General features: G+C 38.7%; 1 protein-coding gene across 1 annotated transcript in view; it reads left to right on the plus strand.

Annotated features, from left to right (window-relative positions):
• The window catches only part of sema4c (sema domain, immunoglobulin domain (Ig), transmembrane domain (TM) and short cytoplasmic domain, (semaphorin) 4C), a 156,941-nt gene extending 138,457 nt beyond the window's left edge, over window positions 1-18,484 (plus strand). Inside the window, exons 12-17 of the mRNA XM_033972330.2 lie at window positions 2,687-2,900; window positions 8,725-8,840; window positions 10,413-10,570; window positions 11,404-11,495; window positions 12,440-14,719; window positions 17,225-18,484. Of these exons, the coding sequence (XP_033828221.1) occupies window positions 2,687-2,900; window positions 8,725-8,840; window positions 10,413-10,570; window positions 11,404-11,495; window positions 12,440-13,338 (1,479 nt within the window). The 3' untranslated portion in view covers window positions 13,339-14,719; window positions 17,225-18,484. The remainder of the gene's footprint in view (window positions 1-2,686; window positions 2,901-8,724; window positions 8,841-10,412; window positions 10,571-11,403; window positions 11,496-12,439; window positions 14,720-17,224) is intronic.
• Window positions 18,485-18,780: the final 296 nt, after the last annotated feature.

Here is an 18,780-nt window from a genome sequence, read left to right on the forward strand (position 1 = left end):
AAAACCTTACTTTTGTTCATAAATCAAGACGTGAACATTAATAACAAACAAAGCAGGTGTCTTCTTTCCCTGAGGTTGCTCCCGCTGGTGTTGGCAACAAGTTTGATTGACAGCGTTGCTAAGCGCCTGCTCCTTGCTAAACCATTGCTCCAGATTGGCTTTTTGGTTGCTATGATACTTATGGTTGGAATTTCAAATATGGAACAAATTCACCTCTATAAACGCTAGTCTTGATGAGCTTAATTTGACTGGAACAAAACGTTCTTTATACAATCTATGGCAAAGACTGAATTAATAAGGAAAAAATACTTTGTTAAGAATGATTCAGGCTGAGTAATTACTTAATTTATACTTTAACCATAACTTTGAACACTCGCTGGAACAATTCTTAATAAACTCATGAAGAATTAAGTATGGTTTATTAAAGGCCACTTTCTTGTCTCTATGGAGATGACTGAGGTACCTGGAATGTTCTACAGTGTGGCATTAAACTTATCTAACTCCATGAAGACAAACAGGTGACTTTATTAGGTCAAGATCTGTGGAGAGGCGACCCATCTCACTGTAAGAAAGTATGATTTACAAGGATTTTTGAGCAATATAGACACCGATAATTGACTAAATGCTAGATAAATATTGTATAATGCCACAGTGTGAAATATTCCATGCAAAGCAATAACACCCATGGAGACAAGTAGGTAGGTTTAAGGCTAATTAATGTGCTGTTATTATAAATGGTACCTTATCTTCTTATTCTTTCCCTTCTTTTTATATACTTGACTAATTTTCTCTGCTGATATAATTTGCTTATTATGAGATAAATCATTTGTAATGTGTTTTTCATTGAATATTTTTTGCATGCATTTTTAAAAATAGTTACCTCAGAGATTATGTAATTTGTTGTGAATGCGCATTTATCATGTTTTTATTGCCTTATTTTAGTTTCAACAAGTTGCCAACCCCAGTGCGTAGTGATTGAGACATTGTTTTATCATAGGAATTACCAGATGCCCTCCCTGAACAACCCATTTCCCTTTGCACACTGAAACTCCCCTTGGCCTAGTTTTCCTTTTACCCAGCACTTCAGAGTCTCTCCTATAGCTGCAAATTATGTCCATTATATGTTCCATGTACAGTACTGTAAAAGTAGGACATGAACCATGAACCGTGTCTTAATTCCTTTTCTGTTTCATTCTGTACTGATTATTTTGTGTTATGATTTCCAAGCCAAGTCACAAAACACTCCAAAGTAAAGTTGCGTTTTCTAAAATTCACAGCGTAATCTGCCTCTCGACTGAATGAGGACAAAATGAGAATGCTTTCTAATTGTGCAAGATTACCATTTTAGATTTCCATGCACCTGCGCTGCTGTGCATCAGGAGGCAGCATTTGGCAAAGAGAACCGGCAATGGGTGGCACGGGGAAGTGTTAGAGGTGGAGAACAATTGAAGTTGGCACTAAACGAAAAAGCCTGGATCCAAAATCCAAAGAAAAAAGTGAAATGAGAGAAGGGGGATAGAGAGAGAGAGACAGGTAGAAGTGGTGAGAGAAATCAAACCGAGTCAGTGATCTCAGCCAGAGCACAGCTGCCTCCTGGCTCCTTTATATTTTAACAGTTTTAACATGTCTTAGTCAATGCCATCCAAGAATTGAAATGAGTCATAGAATATGGTGCTGTTAGGTGCACTATCTAACTTTTCTTGTAAAGGGTCAGCTCCCTGCTTGTCTCTATGGAGATTGTTAGTTTTATCTATAACATTCCTCAGTGGCATTATTTATTTTTCTTTTTTTTTTTTATCTTTATTTATACAGGGAGAGCCCAATGAGAGCACTGAGACTCTCGTTTTCATGGGCGCCCTGTTCAAATACAGAAAAATACAAACAAAAACAAACAAATAAGTACATCAGTTCATTTAAAATATAGTAAGAGTATAAATGTTTGGCACCAATGTATCCAGCTATGTCCTTGAAATATATTCCATTTTTGGGAAGCAAAATAAATTCTGGTGTGGTCAATTTTTTGTCTTATACAATCATGAGATCTTATATTAAAAGCAAGTAAGATTACAGGCAGTCTATCAATAAATAAATGGTATATAGTGGTGTTCTTGAATATATCTATCTCCATGGAGACAAAAAAGTGACACCATCACACCAAGTTAAAGTTCAGATGTAGCTATACCTATAATTTATGTGTGGATAACTCTTGTGAGTTTAATGTCTCTGTACATTGTCCCCTCAAATAAAGACTAAACTAGATCAGATGTCTTGTTGTTTTGCGATAGAACATCACCTGTAAATGAATAAATGCAATATTGATTAGTTGCCATACTGTGGAATATTCCAGGCTAAACTGTAACATTTCTATGACGACAAGCAGGTGGCGGACACAGTTCAATCATTTCAAAAAGTTGCAATTCCCAGGCTGCATCCAAGCTTTCCAGACTCTTTTCTTTCCTGTCTTCTATATTCATTCATTTTTAACTACCATGCCATTCATTGTTGAGAAGAAAATACAAGGCTTAAACAACCAAAGTTAGAGTGAGTGGTGAAAAATCAGGTAGAGGCGATGAGGGGAACCAATCCAGACGCCAATGATCTTTGCCAATGCCCAAACTGCTCCTACAATCTACCTCCATTCATTCATTTTTAACAGCCTTGCCACTCTCCTGCTTTGTGTTTATAGTGTATCACAAACTCGGACAGGGAGAATGGCTTCAACAGTTCATTGCAGCTGCCAGACGCTACACTCAACTTTGCCAAGAAGCACCCGCTCATGGAGGACAAGGCTCTAGCACGCCCCCTATTGCTCACAAAGGGCGTCAACTTCACCAAACTGGCAGTGGATCGTGTCCAAGCTCTTGACCAACGAGCGTACAACATGCTCTTTATCGGAACAGGTACTACTCTTTATCCAATGTTAGATATGTTTAGATTACTTTTCCCATAACATTTAGATCTCATCACTAAAATGTAAGCAACTGTAAGGCCATACTGCATAATTTTAGCAAAACTACTTGTTATTTTTATTTTTATTTGTATTGTATTGTGATTATATTTGCGATTAATGTTTTAATTTAGGATTCAGTCTGTACTCAACCATTAATTCAGATCTGTTATGCAAAAGTTGACATTTCAGAGCTTTTAACCATGTTATAGTAGTTTCCCTTCGCATTTACCCTCATGCAGTTGTTTTTGGAGTGATTCATGCATGTTTGAGCAATCTTAAATCACTTATTTTCAAGACGCCATATTGCTGATCAATCCACGTTCTCAGCCCCACTGACATACACACACTGCTCTGTACTAACTTTGTTCAATCAATGATACGCACAGGATTTGTCATTTTGGTACAAATGAAAAAAAATCTGCTACTCGCTAGTGTGATGTGCAGCTATCCATAGGAGCGGCTGACAGTTAGCATTTAGCATTTACAGTGGTGTCACCTCCCATTGGGCACCCTAGTTTTCTATTTATTTAGTCGTTTTAGGTGAATATTGTGATTTAAAGTGTTCAAATTATAACATAATGACCCACGTTAAACATGAAGAGCTAAACTAATACAGTAACCCCATGCATTTCAGAACAGAACAGAACTATGGGATTAGCACATTTTATGCATAATAAGACATGATATTTAAGTGTTTGCAGATGAAATTGCGACGTAATTGCTGTGATTGTGATTTTCCAATTGTGAGCATCCAAATCGCGTCTTCAGTTCAGTTGATTTTAATCTTGTGAATGATTTGGTTACATACAGTGATATCATTTTTAGCCCTTTGGCACTAACTAATTTTGAAAGCTTAAACCTAAAATAGCAACTTTCCCAAAATAATACCATCACTTCAAAATAAATTACTTTTTACAAGAACAAAAATAACCCTGCACAAGAGTTTATTCTGGCAGGAACATCTCGTCTCCTCTGTATACCACTATATGATCTGTCCCCTTTTCCTCCCACCTCTGTACTACGCTGTACTCTTGACATTGCAGCGAGGAGTATATTCAAGGATAGTGCTTGTTGTTCCACATTTCTCTATTCCCCCGCCGCGTGTGTGTCCGTGTGTAGTTGTGTGTGGCTGCGTACGCTGGGGAGTTGTTGTGTAGGACTTCCTGGAGAGCTGAGTGCTTTTGGGGCACGGCAGCAGACTGAGACAGGTAGCTACATTAGCCAAGGTGGCACAGAGCAACACGCCAGCTGGCCGGGCTAGAGCGTCTATTCAATTACAGACTTGATTTGCATGCTGATATCCATCTCCATGCATCAAACGAAACACCTACATATGCACAGTTTAATTAATATGTCTGCTCGCTCTCCGTTGGCTGCAGGTGGCACATTTTGGCACAGAAAAGTGGAAAAGCGTACAGACATTTGTAGATTTATGTTTAGTTTTGTCATTTGGTATTAGTTAGACACATTAGTTACCAATTGAATATTTTGTTCAAGTTGAGTTTGATTATAATGGCTATAATGGCATTAGACTGATTGAACTCCTTTGCATTTAAAAAGCATTTTGTTGGACGAGAACCATATGGAAACAACTGCCAGGACCAATCAATTTCGTCCAGACAGATGTTGGATGAGGACCATGTGGAAATAACTCTTTATGACTACCCCAGACTTGTTCTTCTGTTATTGTTCAACATCAGATTGAAAGAAAGGATTAAGTGGGCAGTGCTAAATGAAAGTTATTTAGGGAAATCTGCCATCTGTCCAGACAGAATTATTAGCCAAAACAAAGCCAAAGCACAAAACAGCCATGGGACAACATTAAATACTGTGTCACTACTGATAAATACATGTACGCTAACCAGAATTTTGTGCGTTAAAAATCTCCATTGGTTTACCATAAGGGGTTTGACATTATCACACAGGTGGGCATATTCCTGTGGCTCATCGGAACATTTTTAACATCCGATTAATCTGTATTCACCATCTACCTGCTAGCTTGTAGATCCCTGCCCACCATTTGATAACCCCCTATTTTACATGCTAATATCCGTCTTCAGGCATCAAAGGCGAAATCTCCATATGCTTAATTAATATCTCTGCTGCTTGGTGGCCACTGGCTTCCGCAGGTGTCCTATTTGGGCACAGATCTGCAGTCCGTGTGTGCCGGCTTGTCCCTAATCCCGAATAACAGCGAGTGACAGTGGATTCCAGCGAATTTAAATGCAGCCTGCCTCATGAATAGCGAGACTTGAACTACTTACAATTCAGATCACCGCGCTCTCACACACCAATTCCGTGGCAACTGACAGCACGACAACTGCAAGAATGGGGGTCTTCTCTCTCTAGCTAGCCAGACACACACGCACGTACACACACGAGTAGGCAATACAACCTCCTAGTGTTAACACAACCCCACGCACACGCCAAGAACATGCACGTACAAATTGATATGCACACACGCGAGCCCAGCCAAGCGCAGTCATCCCCGGCTTGGTCGCACTTCACGGCCCAAACTCAACAGGGGCCCTTATTGGCAGACGGGAGCGCGTAGTGCCAATTGGGCTCCAGGCTTGATTAGCTATTAGCTGTGGCGTGCTGACAGCTGATGTGAGAGAGGAGAGAGAAGGGTGGGAGTGCCTGTCGAGGCTGGTTTTGTTACTATAAAGGGTTGAGGGATTAGCTGCCATTGGTGTTTGACTTGAGGAGTGGTGGTCATGTTGGTCATTCAAAGTGGTGCTAAATAATCACAATCAATCTGTTCATTTAGCTGGAGTAACTTTGTTAATTTGTTGGGGTTAGCGTGTGTGGCAGAGTGGTTAACAATAAGGCTGGGTATTGTTAAATGGTAACTCTGTGGCACTGAGTGAAAATAAGACAGATAATAGGAGAATTAAAGCTGTAAAATGTAGAATTCAACAGTTCTGGTTGGGTTTAAGTTCCTCAGACAGCTCACAAGTTACATGTAGCTGCTGGAATATTAAATTAATATATACTGTATTTTACTGTATTCAATGTGTGGTGGGATTTCGACTGCAAAACCTAAACCTAGCATCACTCTATTATGCACGTGAGTCTCTTAATGGAGATGCACCCATAAGAATTCAAGGGATTCATTATTTCGTAGATACACACTTTGAAACCCACATGAAGGTGACCCCAGCAGCTGTGCCTGGAACCGCTCTGGAGCCAAACTAGTTCACTGTGCCCTACATGAAAGCGCTGCCGATGTGTCCTCCTGCTACTACCAGCGCCGTGTGCAAAGAACAATGATGTCTGCAACAGCTTCCTGGGTTCGAAACGGCAAAGAAAATAGTTTACCTGGGGTCATGACGCTTTTGTGGTAACTTGTCGATAGCGTGCAATACCCAAAAATATAATGAGAATTGGCAAAAAGTAGAGTCTGAATATAGTTGGTGTTGAGGAAATAGCTGCTAAGATGGATAGTGGGTGGGTGGTAATTTGAGCCCAATGGTTTGAACACAACTTGCGAAGGTAAATGAACTCTAAAAACACAAAGGAGCTAATGAAAAGGTGACTTAAAAGGTGCACTATGTAACTTTTCTGGTGGAGAATTTGACACCTGCTAGTCTCTATGAAGATGTTGTTGCTTTGACTGCAATTCAGAGTTTAAGTTTAATGCCATGCTCTGGAACATTCTAGGCAAAGCAATAAAATCTCCATGGAGACAAGCAGGTGACCACAATAATAATACCGTAATATATGGAGGTACTAAAAAGCACAACTCCGGACTTGTTTTTGCTTAGCCTGTAAACTGATATGGTTAAAAGTCTTATATTATATTAAGTCATGTTAGAATGTGTTACCTCATTAAAAACATACATCTCCAAAACTCAAAATGCTCTTTTCCACCTTGTGATGTCATGTAGTGGCAGTTTTCATGTTAACAGCTACCTTTTACCTCTAGTTCAGTAGAGCTTGTCAATTCCAGGGCTGAAATCATCCAAATGATTCTAATAAAGGTGCATGGCTTTTAAAAACACAGTGGAGCACTTCCTGTATTAACATATGACATCACAAGGTGGAACAGAGTGAACTCAAACATCAACATTATAAAATAGATCAGAAAATAGTGTAATATAGGCCCTTTAAATCCTCAAAAAGTCGGTTTAGTCTGTATCGATCAGACAGAGAACTTAAGAAATTACCATAAACTTCCTGTTATAACTTTTCTAACTGTTCATCACTTCTGGCCTGAAACGATAATTGTTCCAAGCTGTGATGTTGTGTTAAGTTTTTGTTGCATTTTTCAAAGCCCCAACCGAACAACAGTGACAACAGTGACAACAGTTATCCCACTGTTTTAGTGCGGCAGATGTTTTTGTACAATAACAGAGGAAGCACAGGTGTGATGAATGGCTTTAATTAACCCTTTATTCCATTTCCGAGTCGCTAGCATCACTTATTTCAGCAGCTAACAAACATCATTACAGGTCTTATTGCTCTCACCTGCTGTAACCGGCACAAAACGCGAACACGGACGGTGCTTTTTAGTTCACCGGTAGTTCTCCGGCTGAACATGCGTAGCCCACAGCTTGATAGCATGTCATATTAATTAGCTAAAGACTCAACTTTGGTCTGATATTTTGCACAATTAGGCTGGTTTAGGATGGTGAGCCAAAGGAAATCAGTGTGCAGAGGCGGCATGAAAGGCGTAATATGTGTGTGTGTGTGTTGTAATAGCATTATGAATAATTGAAGGGGCTTTTTGTGGTCGCAGGTGTGTGTTTGTGAATATGGGAGTGCGCAATTAATTTTGAAACGAAAATGCTGTTCAGTCTATGTTATTTGTTTACAAAGTATAAATATTTTAAGCAAGTGGTGAGCAGGGACATAGCAAAATGGTTAATAGATCCTTTAAAGTCTGAGATTTTGTAAAGAATTTGTCCAGACCTGATTCAACCGCAACTGAAATTAGTGCTATTAGTTTTGGGTACAGGTTCAGGGCAAAAAACAGCAGATAAAAACTCAAAAGATAATGGATTTAGATTACAGAAAATAATTATATGTTGCAGTCAAATTATCTTCTTTGCAAGCAACTAAGCAACTAGCAAGACCTAATGCCCATGTACTTGTCTATGAGTATCTATGTGTTTCAGAATGGTAAAAAAGTAGGACTGTTGCCATAACCATTAACAATTTCAAGTCCTCAAAATGTCTTCTATAACAGGAAGCTGAAACTCATGAATAAAACCTATTCTTTAAAGCAGCTCTGCTTGTGTACACGTCTTTCCAAACTAAATCCCCCACATGTTAGTGCCATATGAACCATCTTTCACTCTTCAGGACTTCAGGGACCCGCCTCCTGTTGGTGCCTAGAGTCAGGACTAAACATGGGGGATCAGCGTTTCAGTTTCATGCAGCTAAAATCTGAAGATGTGAGACAGACCTCTACTTTGACAATGTTTAAATCCAGGCTCAAAATGGTTCTGTTTAGCTGTGCATGTGTCTGAAAGCGTTTTATTCTACACTCGTCTCTTTTAATGTTAATTTCATGATGATTATTAATGTTTCTATTTGTTTGTTTTGGGATTTTAATCGATTTCTTATTCTGCAAAGCACTTACTCCACGTACAAATTGTGCTAAATACATTTACGAGCTTACCAAACCACCAGATGACAACGTATTGGCTAGTACAAAGTTAGGTTGGCACTCTATCCGTATTTGCACTAAAATCAAGTACATCCTGTGTTTATTTGTTCTGCCTTAATCAAGATGGAAATGCTCTAAAATGAATGTTTTTGTCCTACAGCGGAGGGTTGGCTACAACGTGTCGTCATCTTAAACTCAGAGGCCCATGTCATTGAGGAGATCCAACTTTTTGACACCCCTCAGCCAGTGGACACGCTCACCATCTCCCATTCAAAGGTAGGAAAAACGTAGATTTACAACCATCTTCTCTGCCTCATAAACCTTCCAGCTTTTTAATGCATGCATGTTTGATTTCCAGCTCCTTCAATTTTTCTCATTTCTTTTATTATTGCAAGTCCTTGAACATTTGTACCATTTTTGCATGCCTGTTGAGTTTGAAAAGAGTCTTACCTCAGTGCAGATGTCACTATTAACCTTGTCTATTGCTTTTGTATTACAAGCACATTTAATTATAAAGACGAAGCATTCCCTTTTATGTGTCATTAGGATTTTTAAGAACCAATGCAAGATTTATCACATTTGCCATCAACTCAACCATGCAATTTTCAAGCAATTATCACTTTTGTGAACCCCATTCTTTTTTGTAAGCACAGAGAATCACTAATACAGATTACATCCTTGGAAAGCTCCTTCATAATCTTGCCTTGAGGTTGCATCACTGGTTCATTGGTATTTAGAGATATAACGGTCAACCTTTGGCTTAATACCCTTTTTGTCATGCAGACTCAGAACGCTATCGTAACTTTTCAAATAAAATTGTACTTCTAAAAGAGAGTTCATTGCGACGTACTTTGTGCTTCTGTCCGTCATTCATCTTTCAGCCACAAGGGGTCAGAAGTGAGCAGATAAATCATTCCTTTTAGATGAACAAATATATGATTTTTTAAAAAGGTAGAAGAGAAGAGTAAATTGTAAACTAATTTGGTTCAACGCCCAGCTATTATGCCGACACATAATATACTTTTGTGGTAGTATTTGAATAATAAAGACACATTTAGTCAGGCAGGGCATCTATTATAAACAAGTGCAGTCATTATAACACGCTATAGGCCAATAATGTTTAAAACAGATGGGGGCAGATACAATTTATATTATTAAAACAGAGATTTTTGTTGTGTTCTTGATATTTATCATGAGAAAACCATGTAATCAATATGGCAATCAAACTCCTCCTCCTCACTGGTGGTATGACCATCACATTCTGCAATCGAAAAACCACTAATTGCTGGGTTTCAGATGACATTATAGCATTTTATAGGCCAATAATATTTAATACAGATTGCGGGCATCTTAAATGAATATTAATAAAATGCATTTTGTGAGTTGTTGGTCTATTCACTAATAGAAATGATCAGGCTCAACATTTGTGCATTTACCTTTTGGATACTTCATGGCAAAGATTTCTGTGAAATCCCTCAGTCATCCCGGTTTGATCCATAGAGTTAGAACTATAAGTGAACTGATTTGTGCTGTTAAACAAGTCCCTCTCAAATAGCATTACAATCACAGCATAGCTAGTATTAACCTCAGTTTGTCATTCTCACCTTTTTGTTGAAAATCAAACACCTAAAAAGGCCCTGCACCCTGTATTGATCTCACACTCCTATTTTTTGGTATTTTTTCTTGAGTTTTCAGACCATTTACAAAACTTTTTTGTCAGTGTTTGCTAATGTATACAATGTGTCACCATTGTAACTGCTAAGCATCCTGCCACTGAAACACACGCAGAACACCCCCAGCATGATTTCACTGCAAAGTTTCAATATTTGCTTTTTTTCCTGATTGTAGAAGTATTTGTACATCGGATCGCGTTCAGAGGTGCTCCAGCTGCCATTGGCTAACTGCAGTCGTTATCAGTCTCAACCCGACTGCCTGCTGGCCCGGGACCCCTACTGCGCATGGGACAGTGAGGGACGCGCCTGTGTCCGCATCGACCTCCACAGAGGGTGAGCTCCAGAGCATATGCTATAATGTTCACTGATAGTAATTTTATGGGGTGGAACGTATTGATAATGATGCTACAATATGACTTATGTTCAAATTATCATATCTAATTGAAACAGCCCAGTTTGCAATCCTGAAGGAACTTTGGAAATCCACAGTGCTACCATGTTACATCACGATTTTGTTTATTTTCCATTCCAAAACAAAAGTATATGTTTTCATGACAGCCAGCAACTGTAGATGCCAAAAAGTAACAATAAGAAATGCTCGCAGCCAAACTCCAAAATAGAATATATCATAACTTTGTTGGACTTGCTTTTGTTTTCTTACTAAAGTCACTGTACTGTATCACTACTGTGTTGATATAAGCTTATATATGTTTAGCTGTTTAGAATAGGGTTGTCAAAAGTATTGGAAATCAGACAATAATCAATACTAAAACTAGCACTGGAATTAGATACTGATTTAAGCAAGTATCAATACCAAAAAAACCCAAAACGATAACACATAAACAGGACAAAATTTGATCTTTTGTGAACAGTTTTAGAATTATCTTTAACCTTATGAGAACTACTATAAAACCACATGGTAACATAAAGAAAATACTATTATTTAGTCTTGAAAATGCCACTCAAATGGCATTCATCACTGCAGTATCGAAATTGGTATCAAGCCTATTCCTTAGTATTTGCCAGATTTGCTGTCAAAACAGAAACAGTCTGAAGCACTGTTATCATCCACTTGTCCAACCAAAGATGCTGTTGTGCTACCCTGAATACACTAGTGGTAAAGTTTAGAAACTGCATTTCTGAAATCCTTTGTGTTCCTCCTTTAGATCCACCTCTTCGCTGTCCCAGGACCTCATGCTGGAGAGGTTTAGCCGAGGGAAAGCCAAGTTCGATAAGCCCGTGTCTATCCCCAGTCCTGGTGAGTATTAGGCAGCCACATCAGTGCTCTGGCTCCCTGTGAGAATTGCAAAAACCACTTCACTGCAAAGGCAAAAAGAGTGTTGAGTGAATACATTTAGATTGAGCTGAATAAATTGAATTAAGTGGGGAGAAAGCTGGCTGCCGCAAAGTACAAATCAGAATTCAACCCGGAGAGACTTGGACAGACAAAAACAAATTGATAAAGAAAGATGGAGAGTTTATTGAATTGACAAACTTTAGATCTTGACAGTTAGACCCTGTTAGATATGTCAGAGATGCAACAAAGGGGGAGATAGATTGATTTTTTGGAAAGATATAACTATAACTATGGAGAGGAGATGGAGAGGATGAGGTAGCTGGTAGTTCTGCTGCAACGGGGGATATGGGGCGGAGTTAATTTGTAGGGGACATAAAGGGAGAGAGTGTATTTATGAATGAGTGTGGGAAGTGGGAAAGATATCTGACAGTATCGAGCTTTCGGATTGCATTTTAAAGAGGTGGTTTTAATGCTATATTGATTTTTTTCAGCTTTCTACCATATTATAATCATCAAAAACATGCCTGAAGAGGTTTTATATGTCATCCATGCACGATCCTTTTCAAAGCTCAGACGACAAGCCTAACCCATGCTCCCACACCGCAATTTTCCATAAATATACAAAAACATGATGGAAAACAATTCACTGCAACTTCACAAACGTAATGGGATGTGCAGTAGTTTTATTAACAAAATGCACACCGATTGTGTTGTGATAGCGCTCTGAAGGGGAGGGACAAAGGAAACATGTTAATACATTGTTTTCTGGAAATATTGCCATTTCAAAACAATAAAAGTTAACATGGTGATCTAAATATGTTATATGTTAGCAATTAATACCCCATAGAAGTGTAATATCCTCTTATATCAGATCATTGACTCACCATATGTCTTCCTGTTTTCAGAGCACTCTCGTCTCCGAAACGTGACTGTGGTGGTGGGCTCAGACATGGTCCTGCCCTGTCAGCTGGTGTCTAATCTGGCTCAGCCCTGTTGGCTCTTCAATGACCGTGAGCTGTTGCTGGGCTCTCCGGAGGTCGCTGGGACGCGCTTCGACCGCACCCTAAAGGCCCTGGTGATCCCTGACGCAGGACAGGCTCAGGCGGGACGATACGTGTGCTACTCCGAGGAGCAAGGAGTGAAGTTTCAGACGGAGAGGTACCAGGTGGCAGTAGTGGCCAGTGCCCCTGTGTTCATGGAGGCACGTGCTCCCGACAGCAGCATGGGGCTCTTCTGGGTCTTGGTCATCACCCTGGGAGCAGCCTGTTTGCTTCTGTTAGTAGCGGCTCTGTACCTGCGCAGGAGGCTAAAGCTAGCACTAGGAAAAGGAGCAGACATGAAACCTTTAGAGAGCACTCTGGTATATCCTATCACTCTCCCCAAAGAACCGCCCACTTTTGTGCCCAGTAAGATGCCCAGTGACGAGGACCGCTTTTGGGAGACAGGCGCTAACTACTACTACTCTGATGGCTCTTTGAAGATCGTCCCCGGTCATGCCCTTGGGCCCAGCAGTGTGAGCAGCACAGCGCCCCCCAGTGCCATCCCCGGGCAGCCCATCCACTCCCCCAGCCGGCTCAGCCTCACCAACATCAGGGGCTCCGGCAGCAACGGCTACATCCGGCTGAACCTGAGCACGGCGGGGGAGGAGCGGGCTAGCGGGCCTGGCGCTGGGGGTGGCGGGCTGGCGGGCCTAGGGGGTATGACCGGGAATGACTACTCGAGCCCCTTTAAAGAGGAGCTGAGGCGCACACTGCAGCAGAGGAGTGTGCTGCCAGACGCTAACCCAGAGGAGTCGTCCGTGTAGGCCTGTCCTCCTCCGGCTTCAGTGTTTGTGTAGAAAGAAAAACAACCAAACTACCTCCCTCTGCTCTGAGGACGCCTGCTCTCTCTCTCCTCAGTCATGCTCACTTTCACTCTGCCAATGCCTGTTGGACTCCTATAGCACACAGCATGTTTCCTATAGACTCATACATTGTGTTTGCAAACATGCACTAGAATTATTGTGTTACTGGGAACCATGCAGACTGCTGCTTCCACTGTGTACATTTGTATTTAAACTGAACGAGAGGAGAACACCTCAAGCATGGAAATCAAATGAAGGCGTCACTTGTTTTTGAAGGGCACATGACTTTTGGACCAACAGAAACTTTTCATGCTGAAGACAAACAGCAGAAATATGCAGCTGATTGGCTGTCCTTGTGTTGGTTGGGGACTTTTACGGCTTACTGCACTTAAAACTGGAAGCGCATTTTTCCTGTTTTGAATTTGCGAGTCAAGAGTGAGAGCGGAATAAAAAGGACTAATTAAACTCGAAGCAAGACGACAATCATGTCCCTGTAGCTCCGTGCAGGACAGAGAGGAGGCAAAGGGAGACAAAGAGAGAGGAAATTGAATGGAAAATGAAGTGAATAGACGTAAAAGACACAAGAGACCAGTGAATGAAGGACAATCTCTCAAGACTTTCTGCTCAATTTGTAATTTGTTCTCACGATGTTGTACGTACCCCAGAGAAAGCTCGCCGTCTCTTCAACTTTTTCCTTTGTTGCGATGGCCGCTTTGAATTAAGACATTTCTGGTTGTTATTTTTCTATGTCTCACGGACTACACCAGTGTTCAAACCCTCATTATTACAGACTGATGGCTCTCCTCTGTGAATGACAATGAACTCGGGCCCACAGAGCGACTTTTACTTGCACCTTGTTGTCCGATACAAATGCACTCCAAACTCCAGTGGTTTGATCGAGTGCATCATGGATACGCGCTTTTAGCTGAGCCCTTTTGGACGTTCTTGTTTGAAATGATATTTTTTTTGCATTCAGCAGGTCATTAAACTGCTAACTTAAATCCAAATTACATGAAACATTGTGGGTATGGAGAATGTAGTTCCGACTGCTGTGGATGTCTCAATAAGTGCTTTTAAGACTTGTACATTTGTAAGTGAAGATGGGAACATGCACTGCCAAGATGGAGACTAGGATGTTCACACACAAACGTGGCCCTATGAATGATAACTATTCTGGATTATATTGCTTGGACCGAGGCCCATAGGCAGACCTGGATACTGTGGACAAATACAGAGGATGAGCACTGTAAAAGTACGGAAAATTGGCTAGATTGATCCCTGCTGTAATAATGGAATGATGGACTGATGGCTTCAGAAGGAGACAGAGAAAACAGAAGTGAAGGTATATACTTAATTTTGTTTTTCAAGGCTCTGAATGTAAATGAAACATAATATTAGAATCGCTGACGTGAAATGAATGAAAGAGTTTCTGTTCATCTCTAGTGTTCTAATCTTTATCTTCTGAATTTATGATATTGTAAATCTACAACTTCACTAAAATTGTGTTTGGAGTTGTATATACTGACATCTAGTGGACATAAAGTGCAAGTAACTTTTGAGATTTCAATATTGTCATGTTACCTGTTACGCAAAACACACAGACATAATGCGTTGTAGAAGAAATTATTGGAGATAGACCAGATATAGCGATTGGCTGATAAATCGGTTGGTCAGTATTTTCACTTTTTAGCGCATTGGCCTTAAATCTTCAGCAGAGGCCGATATCTTGTTTTGGCGGACTGCTGCCTAAAGAATACACATAAAGCCAAATTTGAGCACTAGAACTAGTACACTAGTGCACAAAAGATGACTACACTTCAAAGGTTTGTGGTAAAAAGGACTATAGATGAGTTTGAGTTTGAGTTAAATTACATAATTTAGGGAAAATGATCAAAATCTGCATTACATATTAGCCCAAAAAATAATCCCAGCTGCTCTGAATTCTAAACAATCACCATGAAAACACACATATCGGTTGATCTCTAAAAACAATTTTTTAACAAAACTTCTCTAATGAATGTGTTAATGAGTTATGCCTATTCCATATTCATGGACATTTGCTAATATTCATGGATTTCCTCAAAAACAAATGGTTCTTGTTTGAAAGTGAAGGTTTTGAATTTGATTAAAAAAAAAACAAAACAAAAAAAAAAAAAAAACAGAAAACAAAAAAACAAAAAAAAACAACATAACAATTCCCTTCTACCATAATATTGCTTTTGATTTAAACTTCAAATTAATAACTGTTGGCAAAATTTGGATAGGAAAATTCATTTGACATTCATATTGGTTTTTCTTTCCAAAAACTTGAGCCAAGAAAAATGTAATTTCCATCACAACCAAACGCAGAGGCAAGTACTTTCATCTGGTGTTTTGAAGAAATGACAAAAAAATAAAAGAATAAAAACAACTTCGGGAATAAAAGCCATTCTATTGTCTGCGCCGGCCACCAGCCAGACTAAATTGCACTGTGGTTACAGAAAAAGGGAGATCGTTGTTGAATAAAACGAAAGGTCTTTGTACCAAATACAATTTTGTCTTGTAGATAGCTATCTTTTTGTATAGTACATATTCAGCAGAGTTTAAATGTTGGTTGTGGCCTTGACACATTTGTATTGATGAAAACAGAGACAGGTTATGTATACAAAAAGACGTTCAAATTGATAGACCATAAATTCACCACATCCAGATAAAGTATGTGTTCACAATCAGAGGCCAATACTTGTTTGTGGAATAATTGCAGTCGTCGTAATAATAGACATTTCAGTATTATTTTATTGAAAGTGCCAGTTATAGTTGTATATTGAAGTAATTTACTAAAGGTCCTAATGTTGTGACATCAAGCTGTGACAGGATTGCCACCTGGAGGGCATCTGACATAAAACCTGCATATCTAGTTAAAATGCATTCCATTTAAACTTACTAACTATTTTGGGGGCATTTGATGATCTCATGAGCTGTGCAAATTGTGAATAAAACCCCTTACAAGGCTCACACAAAAGTTTTTGTCCAAAAAAATACAATGAAATTCAAGGACCTGGTAGATTATAAAACCACACAATTTATGTATAAAATTAAGACTTAACAATTACCATTTCATATTCAAGATCTGTTTAAAAATCGAGATAGTGCTTTAATCTTCAAGGGCATGAGGTCTGTAAAAAAAAACAAGGAATAGAACAAATGTAAAACAGCACTGTATTTCAGCTGTTGCAGTAAATGTGTGGAATAGGTTAGATGAAGATATCAAAGATTGTAGAACTTTGAACTGTTTCAAAAAAGTTTATAATTATAATTAGTATAAGTATATATATATATATATATATATATATATATATATATATCACTTATACTAATACTAAGTATTAGTATAATAAGTGATATTGAATATTGAATTATGTTTTCTTTTCTTTACTGTGAACATTGTGAATGCAGCAGCTCTTTATGTTTAGTATAAAAGGGGTAGGCGCCATAAGCTTCTGCCTATTCCTTTTTCAGACTTTTGTTTATTTAGATTTGTTTCTTTGACTTAAGATAGAAATTTATGGAAAGAAAAATGAATTAAGTCATAAAGTCATGATACACAGATCCTCTTATAAGTTAATATAGACTATGCCAACATGTGCCTCTATTGTATTTCTAATTATAACTTTATTTTTGCCAACTTTTTGAGCTGCAACACCTGCCTAAGTCATGTAACAAATGTCCTACAAAGTAACCTACATTTTGACTTAGTTTAACTTTGAAAACTTTTGAACACTGTCTGCATGCTGTCTCATTATGTTGAACTGTTTTTTGTGCTAACTTTCCTGTCTTTTTTTGTCCTCTGTTGTTTTCTGTCAATCAGGGGTTTGGCTTTTTGGGACCAGCGGAAGAAATGGAGAGGACACAATTCCCTCCCCATGTGTACAGAGCACCACCGGGATGTAGAAAGTGAGGATAATGAAGGTTGAATGAAGAGGCATTTGGCCAACGGCGGCGCCACCTAGTGTTGCATGATCCTCTGCAAGTTCATCTTTGATATGATCACCTTTGTAGACATTGTGCATCATTTTGACCCATCATTTTTGGACTTTTACAAGCGCTAAAATGGTGAAATGTAAGGCTCTCTTCAATGACAAAAAACTATTGAAATTTTGATTCAAAAGTTGTACAGGATTTCACAGCAGCATTTCAACTTGTTTACTTTTTCTGTGCCTCTTCACCTTTTGGATAAGCCAAAGTAGACTGCAGTTGCTTTTCATATTGTTATACAACTTAAGATATTTAGTTTGATTCAAGATTAATATTTGAGTCTTAAGTCCGTCCTTTTGTACCATTAATCAGGCAAAACTTTGTGACCACTTGACCACTTCCCAAATACTGAGAATAAAAAAGTTACCACTGTTTTGAATGTGCCCAAACCCTGTTATCTCGCTATCACAAGTTGCCAAACTGCACTCTTATTTACAATACAAAATCTTAGCTTGTTTCTTAATTTATTTCTGTTTTGTGAATAGATAATATGTCAGTCAGTGGTCAAGATGATGTGTCTGATTGATGTAAGCAGTTTCTCTTTTTTTTTTCTTTTTTTTTTTTTGCTAAAATTGGTCTCATAGAAAATGTTAATGAGACTGTCTGACTAATGCTTCCTGTTTACTTTTACTAAATGATTTATTTATACAAAGATGCAAATTTTTTTCTCCAAAACCATAACATTTTAGATTAGGAGTCCCACCAAACCAGGCTATTAGCTCCGAGGTGTAAAGCAGCTCTATAGAATGTGCCCTCTCCTCTTTTCTCTCTCCTCAAGGTAGTTTTAGCCACAACTTTTATTTACACTGGTACTGTTCTTTTTAGAGATAGAAGATTCCTTTCATTTAAAAATATGTTGCAAAAAATTAAAAAGACAACAGGTGACATGCTTGAAGAAATGCATTTGTGATGTAAAACACTTCATTCCTTTGCATCTTACAAACTATTTGCTCACACTGTAACTTAGCTTTTCATTTTCTTAATTCATGAGTAGTATTATTTTATCCTTGTTTTATGTTGCCTGAGTTTTGCTTGTTATTGATATTTTGTTTTAAAGTAACTTATTTCACTTGTACAAACATGTTGATATTTATTACCATTGTACATATGTCCTTATTTTTTATATGTGTATATATACACAAATAAAAATAGAGATATACTCCTGCGTGTTCAATGTCCTTTTCAAGTCATCGACATGATTATATTTTTTCCCATACACACTTATGAAGATTAATGTGTCTTAACATGCTTGAGTGAACATGTTTGTGCAGTTATAATGCCGCACATAGAGATAATGGCCAAAGGTATTCATGGGTTTCAAGATATGGTAATGGTTTTCTGTTATTACAATTATACAGTTTCAATCAAAATAGTGTTGAAACATTTCTT

The sequence above is a fragment of the Periophthalmus magnuspinnatus genome, chromosome 9 (genome assembly GCF_009829125.3).
Source record: "Periophthalmus magnuspinnatus isolate fPerMag1 chromosome 9, fPerMag1.2.pri, whole genome shotgun sequence".
Classification (NCBI taxonomy): domain Eukaryota; kingdom Metazoa; phylum Chordata; class Actinopteri; order Gobiiformes; family Gobiidae; genus Periophthalmus; species Periophthalmus magnuspinnatus.